We start from the raw sequence: 24,019 nt of genomic DNA on the forward strand, positions 1-24,019 counted from the left end.
TAACACTAAATAGAGCTCCACGAGCCTGTATAACACTAAATAGAGCTCCACGAGCCTGTATAACACTAAATAGAGCTCCACGAGCCTGTATAAGGCTGGGTTCACACCACGTTTTGTTAAATACGTCTCCCGTATACGGCTGGGAGGAGGGGGCAGGGCTTAATCGTGGCACCCGCACTCAGCTGTATTCGGGAACCGTATTTAACGTATGTCTACGGGCCGACCGGAGTGAACCGCAGCCTCCGGCCGGCTGCTTCGGCCGGCTGCTTCGGCCGTATGCGGTTTCCCGACCGCAGGCAAAAACGTGGTCGACCACGTTTTTGCCTGCGGTCGGGAAACCGCATACGACCGAAAACGAAGCCGACCAGAGGCTGCGGTTCACTCCGGTCGGCTCATAGACATACATTAAACACGGTTCCCGAATACGGCTGAGTGCGGGCGCCGAGATTAAGCCCCCCCCTCCTCCCAGCCGTATACGGGAGCCGTATTTAACAAAACGTGGTGTAAACCCAGCCTAATACTAAATAGAGCTCCACGAGCCTGTAGAACACTAAATAGAGCTCCATGGGCCTTTATAATACTAAATAGAGCTCCACGAGCCAGTATAACACTAAATAGAGCTCCACGAGCCTGTATAACACTAAATAGAGCTCCACGAGCCTGTATAACACTAAATAGAGCTCCACGAGCCAGTATAACACTAAATAGAGCTCTACGAGCCTGTATAACACTAAATAGAGCTCCACGAGCCTGTATAACACTAAATAGAGCTCCACGAGCCTGTATAACACTAAATAGAGCTCCACGAGCCTGTATAACACTAAATAGAGCTCCACGAGCCTGTATAACACTAAATAGAGCTCCACGAGCCTGTATAACACTAAATAGAGCTCCACGAGCCTGTATAACACTAAATAGAGCTCCACGAGCCTGTATAACACTAAATAGAGCTCCACGAGCCTGTATAACACTAAATAGAGCTCCACGAGCCTGTATAATACTAAATAGAGCTCCACGAGCCAGTATAACACTAAATAGAGCTCTACGAGCCTGTATAATACTAAATAGAGCTCCACGAGCCAGTATAACACTAAATAGAGCTCCACGAGCCTGTATAACACTAAATAGAGCTCCACGAGCCTGTATAATACTAAATAGAGCTCTATGGGGGACATTTATCAAGGGGTTTAGAGCTTTTTTTGCTTACTAAAGTTGCATTAGCATTTAAGCTAATTTTTGTGCGACTTTTGGCTGTAAGCAAAAAGCTACAAAAGAGCTCCCGAAAGTGAATTTCATTTTTCACTTTGCAGTGGTCAGAGATTTATCAAGTGCAAAATTCAGTTAACAGGCTTTGTAAGGTCTGAAACATCCAGCACCTTGCAAAGATGGGTGGGGTGCAGGAGCCAACAGACCTTACAAAGCCTGTTAACTGATTACACAGAGGCACATTCACAGTGTAGGATTCATCCCAATGAGGTCACCTTAACCCGGTGGGATGGTCCAAACTATTTGGTGGCCAGATGGTGAGCAAAGCACCTCCATTTTTTTCATTTTTTGCATTGTAGCAACATTGCATCTTATGTTTTATCTGTATCTTTGTGCTAGCAGTGTGCTGCTGTATTCTCCTGTTTATGTATATACAGCCTAGCAGCTGGCACCTGTATTCCGGGTCCATGCAATATTTTGGTATCAGTATGTGCTGGCCAAATTATTCATATTCAAAAAAATATACATATATACACACACACACACACACTTTTTTCAAAGCTGCAAATTGGTGTTCTGAAGTCATTTATTGGTTTTGGCTTTTTTTTAAAAAAAAAAAAAAAAAAAAAGGGTATCCAAAAGTGATTTATTGTTTTTTACTTATGTGAGGAAAATTTATCAACCCCCTGTGATAGTATAATAAATGTGTCATACATAAGCAAAACTAAAGCAAAAAATAAAAAATAAATTTAGAAGCCTACAGAACAACAATGATGTCCCCGTATGAGTCTGTAACACTACCGTTAGTTACCAGTATAAGGGGAGTAATTATCATTGAGTTCTGCCCTCCTTCAACATATCCAAAACAACTTACAGTAAGGTAACAGAATGGCAGAAAGCCTTTCATTGTATAAGAAAAAGCTTTTCAGAGCTCATCACACATTGAACATTCTTACAAAACTATACTGAGATGGTACTTCACACTCGAAATGATTTGGCTTACCCAGATGCAACAAATACATGTTGGCCGGGTTGTGGACACAGGGGAATGACTTTCCACATCTTCTGGAGCCGTCCCTTAATACTACCCTTTTGAGATGATTGTAGGGCTTTTATAGAGCACTTAATGGGAATTAGGATTAGTTGGCCTCCCCAGTTAGTGCTTCTTTTTGTAGAGTTTCAGGCAATACCCCCCTGTCTTTCAGAGACATATTCTGTATTATATGTACAGGGGTGTGGAAATTTTTATAAAAAACTACTTGTCCACGGGACAAAAATTGAGCAAAATCTACTTGTCCCTCATGACTATCCACTTGAGCTTTTACACTCATTTTTTCCTCCTCGCCCTGTAATAGCTATAAATACCTACTGTAATGATACCTTTTAGTTTTTCAAAAACATCTTCTCCGAACCAAAATATTATATATAAAAAAAATATTAAATATAATATATAATATAATATATATATTTAAGGTGAAGTGAAATAGTAAAGGATAATTTTGCAGATTTGGTGGTTTTCTTTTCTGCGCCATTTACCTTGTGGTCAGATAACATGTTAGTTTCACACTTTAGGTCGCCTGATTACAGCAATACCAGATTTTTATAGTTAACATGTTTTACTAATTAAAAAAAAAATCTGAACTATTTTTTTTTATTTCCTGCATACCAGGCTGTATGAGGGCAAATTTTTGCACCATAATCGTTTTTTTTGTATTGGTACCATTTTGGTATTGATCTGACTTTTTAATCGCTTTTTACCTTTTTTTTCCTGGGATATTATAAAAATTGCAATTGTGTTTTTTTTTACATTTTTTTTTTTTTTTTTTTTACATTTACCGTATGGGATACATAATGTTATATTTTAATAGGTTGTACAATTACGCATGCAGCGATACTAAATATGTTTATTTTTATTATTATGTTTGCATGGTTTTATATAGGAAAATGAGGTAATTTTAACTTTTAACAAGGAAGGGGTTAAGGTGTGTTTTTTTAAACTTTTATTAAAACTTTTTTTTAACACTATATTAGCCTTTTAGGAGGAATCATTAGATTCCTCATACAGATGAATAGAGTTCTATTGAACTCAATTGATCTGTGTGCTCTGCGATCCATTGGTAGAGCCTAGTCCAGCCAGGATCTATCAATGACAGAGCGGGACAGCAGGAAGCAGAGGTAAGCCCTCCGGCTACCTGCACCGTGGATCGCCCGCCCGCGATCGCACTGCAGGGGGCGATCTACCCCACTAGCCATCCAGGGAGCATTCACAGATCCCTTTAGACGCCGCTGTCAGCTTTGACAGCTGTGATCTAAAGGGTTAATAGCCAGCCGTAGCGATCGCCGCATGCTGGCTATTAACGGCGGCCCCCGGCTACTGAGAACAGCCAGGGGCAGCAGAGTATGGAGCGGGCAGGAGTCTGGAGCCCGCTTCATACAGGCTGCTAAGCGCCGCAGCGCTCCTCAGGTCCGGCCCTGCTTGCCCGGAAAAATTCACCTCCCCGGCACCCGAATCTGCATGTCTTAGGAATTCCACATCCCTGTATGTATTATCGCTAAATTAGCACTCGCCAAACTATGGAAGACTACAACAGTACCTGTAAGCATTATGATAAGACTTAATCTGACTTTTGAACACACTTTAGCTAGGAGGTACTGGCTCACTTATAACAGTCTGTTATTTGTTTCATTTTTTTCCCCTATACTGAGCTACTCAACAAAGTAGGCAAAGCATAATTTTAATAAGCAACATATTAATGTAAGTTTTTCTTGATATAGGATTTGGTTTTGGATAACATTACTTGTTCCAGATATATCCTGCTATCAATAAGATCATTATAAGATCTGTCATACACTTGTTGGTCAGGGCATAGCCCTACAGTCGCATCTATATATAGAGTAATATGTTCCTTGTTTTTCTTTGTCGGATATTTCTGTATGAAAAATAATAAAAAATGTATTGAAAAGTAACATATCCAAAGCACTGAGTAACATGAGATGTGCTAGGGCTTGCAGGACTTGTATCTACAATATGTGAATACAGAATGTATAGTTCAGGACCATTGTTAGCTAGGTGGACTTAAGAACATCTGTGAAATCTACATATGTAATAATCCTCTTTCCTCTATGGAAAAAAAGGGAATATTTCGTAAATGATTATAGGGAACGTTTGTCCCAAGACAAGCCTCAGCTGCAGCCTAGAAAAGGACAACAAGGTTCTCCAAACCATACCACTTAAACTCAGCCTTACCGTGGATGGTTAAAGTCGCTGGGCAATGGATGAAATTTCAACTTTTGCCTTAAATGGGTGCTCCACTGCTCAGCGTTTAGAACAAACTGTTCCGAACGCTGGAGCCGGGAGCTCATAAAGTCACCCCCCTCCCATAGACTTGCATTGAGGGGGCGGGGTGTGATGCCATGAGGGGGGCAGGGCTATGTAAACAACAAAACAAACAAACAGGTGTCCTAACTGTTTGACGTCCCTGGCTCCAGCATTCCAAACGCTGAGCAGCGGAGTACCCCTTTAAATATCTGCAAGTATGTTAATTTGTAAAATCAGAAAAGTGTCCTACCTGTTTCTTCACATCATCTGGATTCATGTGGGGCACCAGTCTGATAGAGAATTTGCCAATGACTTTCCTAGGAATAACTGTCTTGGCTCCACCGGCAGAGAAAGCTCCCTCAATACCATGAAGAGAGAGAGAAGGGAATCTCCACCTGTGCATCAATATCTGATCCTGTAAAAGAAACCAATACAAAACATCACGATCCACAATGAAGAGGACATCTCATGGTCATCCACAATAAGCTGGTAGAACCTTGTAAATATTGTATGGATCAGAAAGTGACCGATAAATATTTTATTATACACATTATTCGTTTTACTTTATTTTATTTATTTTAACCACATGTTAACCCGTTAAGTGCACAGCCCATTTTTGCATTTTCCTACTTCATTCTAAAAGTACACAGACACATGGCTTGTTTTTTTGCGCAACCAAATGTACTTTACAAATGACACCTGTCATCATCCCACACCCCCCCCCCCCTTCATCATCCCCCCGTCGTCATCATCCCCCCGTTATCACCGCTTGTCAATGTCTGATTACAGTGGTCTTCACTTCAACCTGCGGACCTCCAGATGTTCCAAAACTACAACTCCCAGCATGCCCGGACAGCCATCAGCTGTCCGGGCATGCTGGGAGTTGTAGTTTTGAAACATCTGGAGGTCCACAGGTTGAAGACCACTGCGGCCTTCGTCATCATCCAGACCCCCCGGGCCATCTGTGCTGCAGGGACCGTCCGGTGGGAGGGATAGTTGTTCCGGGCTGTCCATCTTCACCGGGGGGGCCGCGCTTCGGGCCCAGAATAGTGACGTTGCCTTGACCACAACGCACAGGGACGTTGCTCATGAACCTCCCTGTGCGTCGTTGTCAAGGCAACGTCATTATTCCGGGGGCGGGCCCGAAGCGCGGAGAAGAGGCCCCCCCCGGGGAAGATGGACAGCCCGGAACGACTATCCCTCCCCACCGGACGGTTCCCTGCAGCACAGATGGCCCGGACCAGTTCACCCCAACGTCCCGCCGAGGGGAGGAGAGTACAAAACTAGAGGGGGGGGTCTGGATGATGATGAAGGCCGCAGTGGTCTTCAACCTGCGGACCTCCAGAGGTTTCAAAATTACAACTCCCAGCATGCCCGGGCTTGCTGGGGGTTGTAGTTTTGAAACATCTGGAGGTCCAGGTTGAAGACCACTGAGGGCGGAGAGTTCACTCGAGTATAAGCCGAGGGGGTGTTTTCAGCACGAAAAATCGTGCTGAAAAACTCGGCTTATTCACAAGTATATACGGTACTAACTTTTTGCCAGAAAACCCCTTCTAAAATGGTCAGGGGGTGGGGAGGATCCATATCTGCAGGATGGTCTTCTTACCAACTGGATCACAGTTGAACTTTTACAGGTCAGCTGGACAGTCCCATAGTATTGTTAGCCTTGGGTGACCAACACTTTAAAAATGTGTAAATGTTTTAAGTTCCCTTTTTGGGGATTATGATAGGTTTCCATACAAGTTTTTTCTGGCGTTTTTTTTTGGGGGGGAATACTGCCACTGCAATTTGAGCCAAAGCCAAAAGTGTATTCAAAAGGAATGGGAAATAAAGGAAGGATTTACACTTAAAAGGGTTCTCTCCTGAAAACATCTTGGGGGACATTTATCAATGTTTGCTTATGTATTTTTTTTTAGTTTTTTTTGCTTACTATTTTTTGCTTAGGTGCGACTCATTTATCAACTGGTTTCAGTCTGTTGATACATTTCTTTCACATAAGCAATTTTTGCTTTGGTAGTGGCTTTTTTTCCTGCTCCACGTCTGTGCTGGAGTAAATTTAGTAGGTTCTCTCATGTGATGCGACTTTCGCACTCGATAAGTATGACCACTGCAAGTCAAAAATCACTTTTTGCTTTGGTAAGCAAGTTTTTATTTTTAGTTTTTTGCTTAGGGCGCTATACAATCAAAAATCACACATGCGACTTTAGGAAAATTTTAAGAAAAAAAATTAATAAAATAAATGCTTTGACAGATGTCCACCCTTATCCCCTATCCAAAAGGATAAGATGTTAGATCGCTGGGGATCTTCGGGCTGGCAGCAGTGGCGTCCGGAACACGGAAGCTTGCAGCTTCCACGTTTGTGGTGTCATTGCACCGCCCCATCCATTCATGTCTATGGGAGGGGGTGTCGGCTAGTACATAGCCATCACGCCTCCTCCCATAGACATTAATGGAGAGGGCTCGGCAGCTGGCATCGACAGTCATCGGGCATGGAGTGGAGTTTTTTCGTGCACCAAATGATAGGGATGCCGCAGTGGAGATCGCAGGAGTCCCCAGCGGTGGGACCCCTGCGATCTAACATCTAATCCCCTTATCCTTTGGATAGGGGATAAGAGGTTTTCAGCGGAGTACCCCTTTAAAGGGAGGAATTCCTCTTCTCCCCTCTGCTGGATCCATTTCTGACTTTGGCAACTCCGTCAAAAAAGACTTTGTTTGGAGACTGAAGAGGTGATACCCCAAAATATGCCAGCGGCAGACTGTAGGGGTTACACTTCCTTTTAAGCAAGGAATGTGCTCTTTTGCAGAGGCTTTATCCCCTCAGTTGAATACGGGGGGGGGGGGGTGTCCAATTAGGTAATCAGGCCTGGTACATTGTCTCCAACTAACAATCCAGTTATTGCAACTAAACAAGTCCCCTTTAACCCCTTAAGGACGCAGGGTTTTTCAGTTTTTGCATTTTCGTTTTTTCCTCCTTCCTTTTAACCCCTTAAGGACACATGACGTACTGGAACGTTATGTGTCTGCTCCCAATCTATAACGTGGGGCCACGGCGTGGCCCCACGTCATAGCGGGTCGGGCCCGGCCTCTAACAACGGCCGGGACCCGTGGCTAATAGCGTGCGGCATTGATCGCAGTGCCGCGCGCTATTAACTATTAACCCTTTAGACGCGGCGTTCAAAGGTGAACGCCGCGTCTAAAGTGAAAGTGTGTCGGTTAGCTCAGTGGGCTGTTCAGGATAGCCGCGGAAAATGTATACGTTTAAAAATGTCATCTTCTGACCCCTATAACTTTATTTTTCCATGTACAAGGCGGTATCAGGGCTCATTTGATCTGAAGTTTTTATCGGTACCATTTTTGTTTTAATCGGACTTTTTGATCACTTTTTATTCATTTTTTTAATGGTATAAAAAGTGACAAAAAATAAGCTTTTTGGACTTTTGAATTTTTTTGCGCACATGCCATTGACCGTGCGGTTTAATTAATGATATATTTTTTTAGTTTGGACATTTACGCACGCGGCGATACCACATATGTTTATTTTTATTTACACTTTTTTTTATGGGAAAAGGGGGGTGATTAAAACTTTTATTAGGGAAGGGGTTAAATGATCGTTAACACTTTTTTTGCAGTGTGATCGCTCCCATAGGGACCTATAACATTATATACACCGTGTATTGCCGTTGGGACTGACCCGATATGACGCAGGGTGACTTCGTGACCCCGCGGCATATCGCTGGAGCCGGACGTAAATATACGTCCTTCGTCGTTAAGGGGTTAAAGAGCTTCTTAAAAAAAAAAAAAAAAAGGCCCATTACCTTTGATGCGTGTAGGAGTTTACTTGCACCAACATCTTTAGCAAATTCCTCAAGATCAAAGTCAATAGCATCATAAATTGCTTTCTCATCATTTGAGACAGGTTCCACAGCTTCATATATTCCAGGAATAAGAATTTTTCCCTTCTTGTCTACTAAACTGCCTTGGGGAAAAAAGAAAAAAAAAGACTTAGCATAGGACATATATTGCACACTGCATGCTAGTGAAAATGAAAAAAAATAAAAAATTATACATACACACACATATATTATATATATATATATATATATATATATATATATATATATATATATATATATATATATATATATATATATATATATGTATCTCAAAATCATCTGTAGTTGCAGTATCTTTTTTATTGGACTAACAAGATTATGTAGAGACAAGCTTTCGGGATTCCTCCCTTTATCAAGTCATAAGCATTTCTGAGCTCACAAGGAGAAAACACAGGTTCTATCTCACAAAATATGCAGGGGTTAAAACAACATTAGTGGAGAATGGACATTAAAGGACATCTGCAGTGCTGGGCAAAAAAACTTTTTTTTTACCTCATTTAATAGGTCTTTGAAAGACCTTTCCAACGATGTCTCCCCCATCAAAATTGGCCCAGTCTTTCTCCCGTTATCAGCACACGAATTACGGAGGAGAAGTGAAAATAAAACTACATCTCCCATCATGCCTTGTGCTTACTTCCTGTAAGCTGCTGCCCTCCCCCTGTTCTATCCCCCCGAGCAAATTATTATATTGTAACGCCCACATCTCCCTTCCCTGTGCATACACCCTCCCCTTCTGCTCATCTCCCCCTCCCCATGCTGGCTCCTGTCCAGTGATGAAGCAGCTGCCTCCGTGCTCACTGTAGTGTGGGCACTGGAGAGTGGATAGTGAAAGTAAAAATGGTAAAAACCCATAATTGTTTGTCTATAAAACTGTCCTGATAGGGGTCCCTCCATCTTTTTCACAACTACAACTCCAAGCATGCCCAGTTATTTTATATGCTGTTCGGGCATGCTGGGAATTCCAGTGGTGCCTCCAGCTGTTGCAAGACTACAAATCCCAGCATGCCCTGTCAGCTTTCTGCTGTATGTGCATGCTTGGAGTTGCAGAGGTGACTCCAGCTGTTGTAAGACTATACATCCAAGCATGCCCTGTCAGCTTTCTGCTGTTTGAGTGTATAAAGGAGTTGTAGTTCACCAACACCTCTACTGTATCAGGAGACTCCTGGGAGTTGTAGTTCACCAACACCTCTATTGTATCAGGAGTCTCCTGGGGGGTTGTAGTTCAACACCTCTATTGTATCTCTGTAGTCTCCTGGGAGTTGTAGTTCACCAACACCTCTATTGTATCAGGAGTCTCCTGGGAGTTGTAGTTCACCAACACCTCTATTGTATCTCTGTAGTCTCCTGGGTGTTGTAGTTCACCAACACCTCTATTGTATCTCTGTAGTCTCCTGGGAGTTGTAGTTCACCAACACCTCTATTGTATCAGGAGTCTCCTGGGAGTTGTAGTTCACCAACACCTCTATTGTATCTCTGTAGTCTCCTGGGTGTTGTAGTTCACCAACACCTATATTGTATCTCTGTAGTCTCCTGGGGGTTGTAGTTCATCAACACCTATATTGTATCTCTGTAGTCTCCTGGGAGTTGTAGTTCACCAACACCTCTATTGTATCAGGAGTCTCCTGGGAGTTGTAGTTCACCAACACCTCTATTGTATCAGGAGTCTCCTGGGAGTTGTAGTTCACCAACACCTCTATTGTATCTCTGTAGTCTCCTGGGGGTTGTAGTTCACCAACACCTCTACTGTATCAGGAGACTCCTGGGTGTTGTAGTTCACCAACACCTCTATTGTATCTATGTAGTCTCCTGGGAGTTGTAGTTCACAAACACCTCTATTGTACCTCTGTAGTCTCCTGGGTGTTGTAGTTCACCAACACCTCTATTGTATCAGGAGTCTCCTGGGTGTTGTAGTTCACCAACACCTCTATTGTATCAGGAGTCTCCTGGGAGTTGTAGTTCACAAACACCTCTATTGTATCTCTGTGGTCTCCTGGGTGTTGTAGTTCACCAACACCTATATTGTATCTCTGTAGTCTCCTGGGGGTTGTAGTTCATCAACACCTATATTGTATCTCTGTAGTCTCCTGGGAGTTGTAGTTCACCAACACCTATATTGTATCTCTGTAGTCTCCTGGGAGTTGTATGTCACCAACACCTATATTGTATCTCTGTAGTCTCCTGGCTGGGAGTTGTAGTTCACCAACACCTCTATTGTATCTCTGTAGTCTCCTGGGAGTTGTAGTTCACCAACACCTCTATTGTATCTCTGTAGTCTCCTGGGAGTTGTAGTTCACCAACACCTCTATTGTATCTCTGTAGTCTCCTGGGGGTTGTAGTTCACCAACACCTATATTGTATCTCTGTAGTCTCCTGGCTGGGAGTTGTAGTTCACCAACACCTCTATTGTATCTCTGTAGTCTCCTGGGAGTTGTAGTTCACCAACACCTCTATTGTATCTCTGTAGTCTCCTGGGAGTTGTAGTTCACCAACACCTCTATTGTATCTCTGTAGTCTCCTGGGAGTTGTATGTCACCAACACCTCTATTGTATCTCTGTAGTCTCCTGGGGGTTGTAGTTCACCAACACCTATATTGTATCTCTGTAATCTCCTGGGAGTTGTAGTTCATACACCAGTGTTTCCCAACCAGGGTGCCTCCAGATGTTGCAAAACTACTACTCACAGCATTCCCTGGTTGGGAAACACTGGCATACACACACACATAACAGGGACTACAACTCCCAGCATGTGTCATTCAGTAGTCCCCCCCCCCCCCCCTCACACACAGAATCATCTCCAGTATGATATTTATTCCCTGTATACACCACCAGCCCGTGCAGTGTAATATGTCTCCTTCACACACACGTCCTCCCCTCCCTGCTCTGTGGTTTGCTCTGTGTTTTCCCCCATGAAAACTTGAATCCTCCCGGTGATAAGTGAGGTCCTATGTAGACAGAGCGGGGAGGGGGGAGGAGCTGTGGACGTCCTCATTCTCCCCCTGCTTCAATCTTACAGATGGGGGCGTTTCTGAGGATGAGCCTATGGCTGCCTCAGAAAGCACCCGCTCATGCATATGCATAAGGAGGGAGGACCTGACAGAGGCTAGGGGGAGCACAAACACTGCTGGGAGGAAGAGATCTCCGTCCCCAAGATGGCGGCTGCAATGTAATGAATAGGGGACGGACGCAGGACTACTGGGCTATGCTGGCAACTCTAATATCTCAGAAACGGCTGCATATAGGTAAATAGAACTAATAGACAGAATTGTATAACTTTTGTTTGGGGAACATTTGGGCAGGGATTTTTGACCACTACAGTTGTCCTTTAAGTTGGGCCATAAATTGTATAGCAATAGGACGATAGATACAGATAAGGATGAGGAGGGGGGGGGGGGGGGCTGGAGAGCAGAGGTGAGAATAGTGGTTACACTGGACAGACAATTTTACTATAGAGCCATAGACTGAAGATAAGACTAGACAGGGGAGGGGGAGCAGGGGGTGATTGTGTTAGAGCAGGGAGAGGGGAGAGAGTTTAGCAAAGGTTATAGGAAATTTTGATAATGGGATAAGAAGCTTAAATCCACATTAAGTCCTCTGTTCTTGGAGTCATAAAGAACTATCATTTTGGCTTCAAATGTCTTTCTTTCCTGGGTGTTCTTGAAGTTTCCTTTCAGGATCTTGATTTTGAGGTCCTGTAGGGAGTGATCTGTTTGAGTGAAATGGTGTCCAACTGGGGTGCAATAGTCCTTTTCTCTATGGTTGTTGATGGACGATCTGTGGAGGTTCATCCTTTTATTGAGTGGCTGACTGGTCTCACCAATGTAACATCCCAGGTCACACTTGGTGCATTGTATCATGTAGACTACATTCTCTGTGGTGCAGGAGTATTGTCCCTTGATGATGTATGTCTTGTTGTTGTGGGAGGCCTCAGAATTTGTGCAGATGTGTTGACAGTTTACAGCGCGGTTTGGCGCAGGGTTTGGTCCAATTGTCTGTATCTGATGTGTCTGTGGGTAGTTTCCTATTGACCAGCTTTTGTTTTAAGTTGGGTGGTTGTCTGAAGGCCAAGATGGGTGGTTCAGGAAAGATTTGCTTTAACACCTCATCTTCTGCTAGTATTGGCTGCAGGTCCTTGATGATTTAGCATATTTCCTCAAGGGTGGGATTGTATGTGGCTACCAGTGGTATGCGTGATGAGGTTTGTTTCTCTCTGTATTGCAGCAGGTGGTCACGTGGTGTTTGAAGAGCAGAGTGGATTTTCTTATGGATGGTCCTTGGTTTGTAACCTAGGACCATCCATAAGAAAATCCACTCTGCTCTTCAAACACCACGTGACCACCTGCTGCAATACAGAGAGAAACAAACATCACGCATACCACTGGTAGCCACATACAATCCCACCCTTGAGGAAATATGCTAAATCATCAAGGACCTGCAGCCAATACTAGCAGAAGATGAGGTGTTAAAGCAAATCTTTCCTGAACCACCCATCTTGGCCTTCAGACAACCACCCAACTTAAAACAAAAGCTGGTCAATAGGAAACTACCCACAGACACATCAGATACAGACAATTGGACCAAACCCTGCGCCAAACCGCGCTGTAAACTCTGTCAACACATCTGCACAAATTCTGAGGCCTCCCACAACAACAAGACATACATCATCAAGGGACAATACTCCTGCACCACAGAGAATGTAGTCTACATGATACAATGCACCAAGTGTGACCTGGGATGTTACATTGGTGAGACCAGTCAGCCACTCAATAAAAGGATGAACCTCCACAGATCGTCCATCAACAACCATAGAGAAAAGGACTATTGCACCCCAGTTGGACACCATTTCACTCAAACAGATCACTCCCTACAGGACCTCAAAATCAAGATCCTGAAAGGAAACTTCAAGAACACCCAGGAAAGAAAGACATTTGAAGCCAAAATGATAGTTCTTTATGACTCCAAGAACAGAGGACTTAATGTGGATTTAAGCTTCTTATCCCATTATCAAAATTTCCTATAACCTTTGCTAAACTCTCTCCCCTCTCCCTGCTCTAACACAATCACCCCCTGCTCCCCCTCCCCTGTCTAGTCTTATCTTCAGTCTATGGCTCTATAGTAAAATTGTCTGTCCAGTGTAACCACTATTCTCACCTCTGCTCTCCAGCCCCCCCCCCCCTCCTCATCCTTATCTGTATCTATCGTCCTATTGCTATACAATTTATGGCCCAACTTAATGTCCATTCTCCACTAATGTTGTTTTAACCCCCGCATATTTTGTGAGATAGAACCTGTGTTTTCTCCTTGTGAGCTCAGAAATGCTTATGACTTGATAAAGGGAGGAATCCCGAAAGCTTGTCTCTACATAATCTTGTTAGTCCAATAAAAAAGGTATTACAAGATACTGCAACTACCGATGATTTTGCATCACTGGACTAATACAGCTATTCCTAACTAATATATATTTATAATATATTTATATATATATATATATATATATATATATATATATATATATATATATTTATAATATTATATATATATATATTTATAATATAATATATATATTTATAATATAATATATTTATAATATAATATATTTATAATAAATAATAAATATATATATATATATATATATATATATATATATATATATATATATATATATATTATATAATATATATATATATTTTTATTTAATTATTTATTTGAGAGGATCCTGAGCTGGAAATGCTGCTTTATTAGACAGAAGCTGAGAGATGCTGAAAACATAGCGGTCCTGATGGACCAGTTCATATATTACATGGTTGTCCATTCAAGGAAAATGAAAAGAAGGCCAAACTGAAGCGGAGGCCGTGTGTAATATAATATAAACTAATGGCCACTGCATTACTTCACTTTGCTAGTTTTTGATCAATAAATCCATAAATCCTCAAATTTATAATAATAGTTTCCATATACCCTGCATACTACAGATGCGTGGGAATTATTTTATTTTGAAGACTTCGTTTCTTTAGTTTACAGCCTTACAGTTCATTAGTGGACAGCAGAGGTCTTTAAGTGATGACAAATATTAAATGCTTACCCATTAGGAGAATGAGATCAGTCATTGCTTCATGAACAGAACCTCCATACACCCCAGAGTGAAGATCTTTGTCGCAGCATTCAACCTACAATGAGAAGAACGTAAAGATGTTGTAGCTGGTGGGCTAAGGCAGTGCTTCCCAACCAGGGTGCCTCCAGATGTTGCAAAACTACAACTTCCAGCATGCCTGGACAGCCTTTAGCTGTCCAGGCATTCTGGGAGTTGTAGTTTTGCAACAACTGGAGGCACCCTGGTTGGGAAACACTGGGCTTAGGGAATTACAAATGGTTCCCCACCACCTCTAAGGCTGGGTTGACACGGGCGCATATTAGTGCCCATATTCCAGCCACAATTTCCAGTTCAACCAAAGATCTAATAGGCAGAACAAAACGCTGTAATGCGCCTTTATTAAACTAGTGTGAACTTCTCCTTATACAGGCTTAGGCTGCTACATGGTCATCCCTTCCTCTATGTCTCCTGTAATGTCATCTGGCCATATTTATAGATCCATTTTAATCTATTTAACAGATAAGTCTGTTAGGCTGTGTTCACATCAGCATTACGGAGCTCTGTTACAGACACTGATAATAGATATGTCACACTGCTAGGTCTGTTATTTTGCAGGATTTTAGTAAAGAAGAAGAAGAAAAAATATATATATATATATATATATATTATCTCTATCTTGCAGATTATTTTTTTTTCTCTGCCCAAATTCTGTCATTTTAAAAAGGGGAACTCCGGTGGAAACCAAATGTTTTCAAGTCAACTGGTGCCAGAAATTAAAACAGATTTGTAAATTACTTCCATTTCAAAATCTTAATTCTTCCAGTATTTATCAGCTGTTGTATACTACAGAGAAACTTGTGCAGATCTTTTCAGTCTGACATCAGTGCTCTCTGTCCGTGTCAGGAACTGTCCAGATTAGAAACAAATCCCCATAGAAAACCGCTCCTGCTCTGGACAGTTCCTGACATGGACAGAGGTGTCAGCAGAGAGCACTTTGGTCAGACAGAAAAGAACTTCACAAATTTCTCTATAGTGTACCTGGAACATACAGCAGCTGATAAGTACTGGAGGGGTTAAGATTTTTAAATGGAAATCATTTACAAATCTGTTTAACTTTCTTGCACAAGTTGATTTGAAAACTATTTTTTTTTTCCCCCCACCGGAGTACCCCTTTAATGGAAACCGTGAATGGAGTTCCAAACGCTGATTTAAACAGGGCCTTTTGGTAAAGGAGACATTATATGTCAGCCATGTTTCCTACATCTTTGTTCCTATCTGTTCAGTTGTCAGGATTTTTTTTTAGGCATTGTCCAGGGTCTGTGTAATATTACTTCACAACCTCTCCCTGCCCAGCTTCTGGCACTTATTGGTGAGGGAGACTGTATTACCTAGACTGTGGCTGCAGGAAAACCGTCTGCCTGTTGATCCACACTAAACCCAATACACGGGCTTATAGTGTGGGTGAACAGGAGTCCAATGAGGAGTCACTTAAATATGTCCAGTAGGTCCTGAGATGTGTCCCCCAAAAGATCCTCTGATGAATTCAATGAATGGCACACAGGGGGCAGGGCTTTGCTGGCTAAATTTACTAATTAATTGTCTGTGACTGTACAGCCTAGTGAAGTGGAGTCACAGACAATGGATATGTAAATTGAGCCGACGAAGCCCCACCCCCTGACCGTGATTCACTGAATTCAGCAGTGGATCTTCTGGGGCACATATCTTAGGACCTACTGGACATATTTAAGCAAGTGACCCCTTGTTTGGCTCCTGTTCACCCACACTATAACCCAGTGTATTGGGTTTAGTGTGGATGAACAGGCTGACAGTTTTCCTTTAAGAAACGTTAGACTATCAATAGTCTTAAAACACAAGGGAACACCTGAATAGGTTAGAGAGAGTTAAAGCCTAATGGATGAAGACCACAAATGCTGCTAATTTCTGATATTAAAACGAAAACTACATTTAATATCAGAAGTTAAGAATCAGAATTTTTCCTCCACTTATTTGTGGCTGTTAAGTAGGACAACATAAAAAAACATCTATCTGTAAGAACCCAACATTATAAGAGGAGGGGTAGTGGTTATGTATTCTGTAAGGTAGTAGGCCAAGCCTTTCTTTTAGCCAAATGAGCTAGATAGCCTCTTATTCCCTTACATCTAGGGTTTTGACAGGAGTGCCAGGGGGTAGGTTCCAGTGCGGGGGAGGGGGGATGCCCTTTTTAGGGAGGCCCACGGAACGAAAGTTTGTGGCCCGCAACAGGGATATGTGATTTGTATTGCCCGACGCCCGGGACATGCAGTTCCAGGTGCTGTGCAGGTGGTTTCTTCAGGCATTTAGCCCTGCTTCAGGCAAGCAGCGCTAAATGCCAGAAGGCTTCACTTACCCTGCCCTCCTCCTCCCCGTCTTCGGTTTGCAGAGTCTGATGAGGGACGTCGCGCATGCGACGTCCCTCCGCAGACCCGCACAGGAGGACGTCAGTGACGTCTCTCGTCAGGCCACCGCCGGAGAGAAGCGCAACACAGGACAGGTAAGTGTGTCTATGTGTGTGTGCGCATGTGTGTCCGCGCATGTGTGGGTGTCTGAGAGTCGGGGGGGGGGGGGGGGGCCGGGGAAGAGAATCTGCTGCCTACCTAATGTGTGGAACCCCCAGAAGTAGCACCCCCATCATCAGTCAGCTCATGCTATTACCACACGGGAGAAGGGGTAATGGGGGGTTGCTGGTGGATGATGGGGGTGTTTCTGGTGCATGATGAGGGGCGCATGATGGGGTCATTGTATGTGATGGGCGCATAATGGGGTCATTGTATGTGAGGGGCTCATGATGGGGCATAATATGTGAGGGGCTCATGCAGCCCAGCCTCACCCAGCTGCTACCTCCAGTGGCCCCCGGATAATTTGAGTTTGAGACCCCTGGTTTAGGGGGTAACAATAAAAGTGGATAGCATAAGGATCGACAGCTAGGTGCCACTTATCCATAAGGTCCTTTTTTTTTTTACCTTAATCCCTGCCTCTCTTTCCCGCCACACCCACCATCCTTACCTATACCTATGTATATTCATGTACAGTGCTCTCTCAACATACGAAGGTAATTTGTTCCAAATGAACCATCGTTACTTGAATTTATAGTATGTTGAGGGATCCGTTCAATAATAATATAGAAGGTATACTCACGTGTCCCAGCTGCTCCGGACCGTCACTGCTGCCCCGCCGCTCCGGACCATCACCGCTGCCCAGGATCGTCACTTTCCATCACAGTCATGATGTAGCTGCGCACGCCGCTCTGAAGGAGAGCGACAGCTATGTGGTGGAGCATGAAGAGGACGGTCCGGAGAGGCAGGAACAGGTTAGTGACACTCATGGGAGCACATTAATCGGCTATCTGGCAGCAGCGGAAGCAGTCTGCGCTGCCAGATAGCTGTTTATGCGATGGCCCCAACATACAAAAGCATCATATGTTGCTGCTGCCTTCAACATGCAATGGCCTGAGAGGCCATAATATGTTGAAATGATCGTATGTCAGGGCCATTGTAGGTCGGGGAATCACTGTATGCTTGGTATAGTTTTGGAGCCACAGAACCTATGCACACTGCAGCACTGCATAAATTATTGCAGTCATGCAATCATGCTTTTTTGTTTTTGGTAAAGGTGTGTAGGCCATGTTTGGTGGAATGTCATATCAACCTTGTAAAAGTTAGGTTTTAGTGTATTTCCCTGTGGCATTACATATTCCAGCCTTTAATACGATACCTACATCTTTGAATATAACACTGCTGCCTATTAAAACAGATTTATAACACCACATACCTCAATGAAAAAGTAGCAGATGCCACGCAGACCATATGTGATACATGGCTTGTTCTTTCCTAGCCAATAGTTATCGGAAATGCAGACGTAGTCCACATCCTTGAAAAATGTATCTTTCCGGGCAAAAATCAAATCATCTAAGCCTTCTGACCCAGACTCCTCCATTCCTTCAAAGCAAAACTTGAGGTTGACAGGAAGTTCCTTTGGAAGAGCAAATTGTTTAGTTTAGTTACTTTCTCTAAACAGATTAACATAAGCTTATGAAGCCCCCACAAATGACCACCAGGTTAGTCTTCCTCAGTTATGTTATAGATGAACTGTTGGATATAATGTTAGGTACAACTAGGAAGACAGATTAAATGTAGGTGAATAGCCTTACATAAGTATGAGTTTAAAAGGGTTGTCCCATAAGAAAACCTGATATGTTACTGCAAATTACATAGCCACCTAGTAATTTTTGTTTAAGCCATGCAACACTATATTACAGGTACAGAGATCAGCAGGTTTCCACTATGATTAACGGCATATTGCTGACGGATCCAGCAGCCACCCTGAAAATCATATTAACTGTATTTAGATAGAGGGCTTCATTATAAGACAACCTACGTAAGTTACAGTTGATGGAACACTTAGAGGTTTGTTTGTTTTCATGTCTGTCTACATTAAGTAATGGTCCGGTGGGCACTTCCGTCCGTGGTGGTGCATGAGGTTGGCGTAAGCCAGTATTTAGAATAAGGAACCCAGCACTCACCGGTAATTCTTAATAATGTGGATTTATTGATCCATAGTAGAAATCAGGACATGAAGGACGCGTTTCGGCATATTGCCTTCCTCAGCTTGGTGCCTATAGGGCTACAATTTTTAAATATTGGCACAACATTTGCCATGCGCCCGTCCTGGGGAACAGTCCCTGTTCCTAGAGTCCCTGAATATTAAAAATATGGGGTCTATTACATTTCTTCATTCCTTTAGAACACGGGGGGGGGGGGGGGGGGGGGGGGGGAATGCCATTTGGACCAGGTGATTTTTCTATATTGATTTTTTGTAGGCGGCACTGTACTTCTTCCTGGGTTAGACAGGTGACTTGTACTGGGGAGTTTACCTTATCTCGCTGTATTTCACCTGGCATTTCATACAGTGGAGAAGAGTTTGTTAAATATTTGCTTTTTCCTGATCCCAGTTTATAATTTCTTCCTCATTTTTTTAAAGGGCCTACACTTTCATTTTTGACCTTTTTGCTATTTATAATTAAAGAACATTTTGGGGTTAGTTTTACTCTTTGGCAATGAGTCTGTCTCTATTTTTGCGGCTTTTATCCTTTTTTTTTTTTTTTTTTTTTTTTTTTTTTTTTACATTTTTCTCTATAGCTTTTTAATGCTTCTTCACTGCCGTCCTGTTTTAGTTTAAATGCTTTATTTTTGTCATTTCTTGCCCCCTTAACATTTTTATTCATCCATATTTGTTTTCTTTTATGCCTGACCCTTTTATTCCCATAAAAAAAAGGAATATACATCTTACAGTGAGAATTTAAGATTTTTTTTTTTAAATAAGTCTTCCATTTAGGGTCAGTATTCTTGTTTTTGAGGACATTATCCCAGTTTATATTGGTAAGGGCTTCTCTGAGTTGATCAAACTTTGCCTTCCTAAAGTTCAATGTTTTTGTGGCCCCTCGCAAGATTTCCTTATTGAAGAACAAGCTATAATGTATTATATTATGATTACTATTTCCTAGGTGTCCTACTTGCCCATTAGTTACTCTGTCAGGTCTGTTGGTTAATATTAAGTCCAGTAAGGTGACCCTTTTGGTCGGGCCCTGCACCATTTTGGACAGATAATGGTCTTTAGCTATAGTCAGAAACCTGTTTCCTTTATGAGATTCATAGGCCTCAGTGCCAGTTTATATCAGGATAGTTAAAATCCCCCATTATTATCACCTCATTTTGATTTGCTGCCTTGTTTATTTGCCTCTGTAATTGATCTCCTGCCTCTTCTATTACGTTTGGTGGCTTATAGCAAACCCCTATCAGAATTTTTTTCTTTTCATCTCCATATATTTCTACCCATAATGACTCCACATTATCATTTCCCTCCCATATATCCTCCAGCAGTGCGGCCTTCAGACTCGATTTCACATAAAGACAAACTCCTCCCCTTTCTGAATAGACTATAACCCTGTGTGTTGACCGCCCAGTCATAGCTATCGTCCAACCAAGTCTCTGTTATACCCACTATGTCATAATTCTCCTCAGACATCAACGACTCCAGTTCCTCTGTTTTATTGGACAAACTTCTGGCATTAGTCAACATGCAATTCAATGGTGTATGTTTTTTTAATCCTATGAAGCCTATCCCTATTAACTATTCTAACCCCTCCGCTCCACCCCCAGCCACCTCTCTATCTACACTACCTTTCCACCTCTACTTTGTAAGTTCCCTCCCCTAGTTTAAACACTCCTCCACCCTTCTAGCCATCTTCTCCCCAAGGACAGCTACACCCTCCACATTGAGGTGCAGCCCGTCCCTACGGTAGAGCCGGTATCCAACATCTAAGTCGGCCCAGTTCTCCATGAACCCAAACACCTCCTTACTACACCGGCTTCTGAGCCACTTGTTTACCTCCCTAATCTCCCGCTGCCTCTCTGGTGTGCCTCGTGGTACCGGTAATATTTCACAAATTATAACATTGGAGGTCCTTGCCTTAAGCTTGTGGCCTAAGTCCCTGAAATCCTTTTTAAAAGGCACTCCACCTACCTCTTACTTTGTCATTGGTGCCAATATGTACCATGACTGCTGGGTTCTCTCCAGCCATACCCAGTAACCTGTCAACCCGATCCACGATGTGCCGAACTAGAGCACCAGGAAGACACACTGTTCGGTGATCGTTGTGACAGATCGCCCTAATAATTGAGTCCCCCAGTACCTGTCTGGCCTGCCCTTCCCTCCTCCCTCCATCCTTACTGGAGCAGATGCCAGTCTGGCGGTCAGAGGCAGAGTCCTGCTGCAGTACTGCTAGCTCTGACATGGCATTCCCCTCATCTGCCAACCGGGCAAACTTGTTGGGGTGTGCCAGATCAGGACTAGCCCCTCTGACACTTTTCCCTCTACCCCGTTTTCTAACTGTAACCCAGCTAACTGCCTGACTGTATATAGAATAAGAGATAAACCTTGTATCTGGCACTGGGGTATCTGTGTGAATCAATGGAGGCTCCACTCCATCTCCAATAGCAACTAGCAGAAAAAGTAAATCACACTTGAAAACGATATTCACTTTTCTTAATGCTTTAGTGTTCAAACTTTATAGTACAAACAAGGAGAAAACTCCACTTTTTTTTGTTCAGCAACCGGTATAACTTCACCCTTCCACAGGCATCACGGAGCAGACCTTCCTTCGCTGCCTGACTGTCCTGCACCTCCGACCCACTATCCTCCCCCACCTCTACCCCAAAGAGTACTTGCTCAGTGAGCAGGAGACTCCTCTCCAAGTTGTCAATGCGTCTCAGTGTTGCCAGTTACTTCTCTAGATCCAGGATTTGGGCTTCCAAATGACCAACTCGCACACATCTCACAATATGCACCCTCAATCTGCTGTTCAAGGATTGCATACATTGTGCAAGATGCACACTGGACTGCTATTTCCAACATGGAGGCCATACTAGATTTGGGGATTTCAAAAATTAACAGTAAAAAAAAAAAAAAAAAAAAAAAAAAAAAAAATTTATATTTCAATTTAAACTTCCTGAATTTAAAGTCTCTTAATGTTAACTGGTTAACGACAAAGGACGTGTATACACGTCCTTGTGCCGTTAACGGGGTATGGCACGGGCTCGAGTCAAGAACGGCCGTCCCTCAGCTGATTCTTGTAGCGACATACGGTGATCGCAGCGGCCGGCTATTAACCCTTTAGATCGCTACCTTTAACTGCTCCCTGGTGGTCCGGGGGGAGGGATTACCTCTCCTGTAGAGCTGGCTGCTGCGCTGTGAATAATAAAGCCTGGCGAGGCCAGGCTTTATCAATTGAGCACAGAGCACACAGATCAATGTAGTTCTATGGAACCACATTGATCTGTATGAGGAATCAAATGATTCCTCCTAAAAGTCCCCTAAGGGGACTAAAGTTTAAAAACACACATTAACCCCTTCCTTATTAAAGGTTTAAAATCACCCCCCTTTTCCCAAATTCCATATAAAAAAAAAAATATAAACATAATAAAAATAAACATATGTGGTATCGCCGCATGCATAATGTCCGAACTATGAAAAATATAAGTTTTATTAAACCGCACGGTCAATGGCGTACACGTAAAAAAAGTTCCAAAATTCTAAATTGCATAGTTTTGGTCACTTTGTATACCCTTAAAAGAAAAAAGTAAAAAAAAAAGAATGATAAAAGTCATCAAAAAGTCCCATACCACCCCGTATACGGAAAAATAAAAAGTTATAGGGGTCAGAAGGACAATTTTAACCCCTTAAGGACTCAGGATTTTTCCGTTTTTTTGCACTTTTTTCCCTCCTTAACTTTTAAAAATCATAACCCTTTCAATTTTGCACCTAAAATTCCATATTATGGCTTATGTTCTGGGCCATCAATTCGACTTTGCAGTGAGTCATTTTACAAAAAAACAAAATCCACGGCAAAACTGAATTTTTTTTTATTGTGCAACAAAATTGAAGAAAAAAAAAATTCCATTTTGTAAGTTTTGGGGGCCTCCATTTAAAAGCAATGCATTTTACGGTAAAAATGACACCTTCCTTTTATTCTGTAGGTCCATACTATTAAAATGATACCCTACTTACACAGGTTTGATTTTGTCATACTTTCGGAATAAATCATAACTACATGCACAAAAATGAATATATTTAAAATTGTCATCTTTTGACCCCTATAAAACATTTTTTCTTCCGCGTACAAAGCCGTATTGGAGCTAACTTTTTGCGCCGTGATCTTAAGTTTTTATTGGTACCAGTTTTGTATTGGTCGGACTTTTTAAATCATTTTTTATAAATTTTTTTATGATAAAAAAAGTGACCAAAAAAAATGCTATTTTGGACTTTGTAAATAAAAATAAACGTGGTCAATGGTGTACATGCAAAAAAATTCCACAGTTTTTTCAAATGGGAAAGGGGGGTGGGGAATTCTTACTTATTATGGAAGGGGTTAAATGATCTTTATACACTTTCCCACTTTTTTTGCAATGTTATAGCCCCCTCTAGTGGCTATAACACTGCACTCACTGATCAACACAGATCACTGCCATGCATTAACATGGCAATGATCAGTGTTATCGGCGGTTGATTGCTCAAGCCTGGTTTTCAGGCTTTGAACAATCCATCGCCGATTGGACGTGCCGGAGGCAGGTAACAGACCCTCCCCTTGCATTCTAGCGGATCAGGACATCGAGATTAACGTGATGGTCCCAGTCAGCCCAACTGAGCTGTTGGGAGTGTATTTTTCTTTAGACGCGGCCATCAAATTTAAATGCCGCGTCTAAAAGTTTTTTTTCTGGGTTTGCTGTAAATTTTGTGAAAGGATTGATGTCATTACAAAGTACAATTGGTGGTGCAAAAAATAAGCCCTCATATGAGTCTGTAGGTGCAAAATTGAAAGCGTAATTATTTTTAGAAGGTGATGAGGAAAAAATGAAGGTGCAAAAACGGAAAAACCTGTGGTCCTTAAAAGGAAATATCCAGTGGTGAAAAACGTATCCC

At 42.5% G+C, this 24,019-nt stretch overlaps 1 protein-coding gene across 1 annotated transcript in view; it reads right to left on the reverse strand.

Moving 5' to 3' along the window:
* The window catches only part of LOC130273916 (cytosolic non-specific dipeptidase-like), a gene marked incomplete in the record, with an annotated part of 43,098 nt that overhangs the window by 2,396 nt on the left and 16,683 nt on the right, over positions 1 to 24,019 (reverse strand). The window contains 4 exon segments of the mRNA XM_056521436.1: positions 4,776 to 4,940; positions 8,341 to 8,501; positions 14,498 to 14,582; positions 18,314 to 18,514. Of these exon segments, the coding sequence (XP_056377411.1) occupies positions 4,776 to 4,940; positions 8,341 to 8,501; positions 14,498 to 14,582; positions 18,314 to 18,514 (612 nt within the window).

The sequence above is a fragment of the Hyla sarda genome, chromosome 5 (genome assembly GCF_029499605.1).
Source record: "Hyla sarda isolate aHylSar1 chromosome 5, aHylSar1.hap1, whole genome shotgun sequence".
NCBI lineage: Eukaryota > Metazoa > Chordata > Amphibia > Anura > Hylidae > Hyla > Hyla sarda.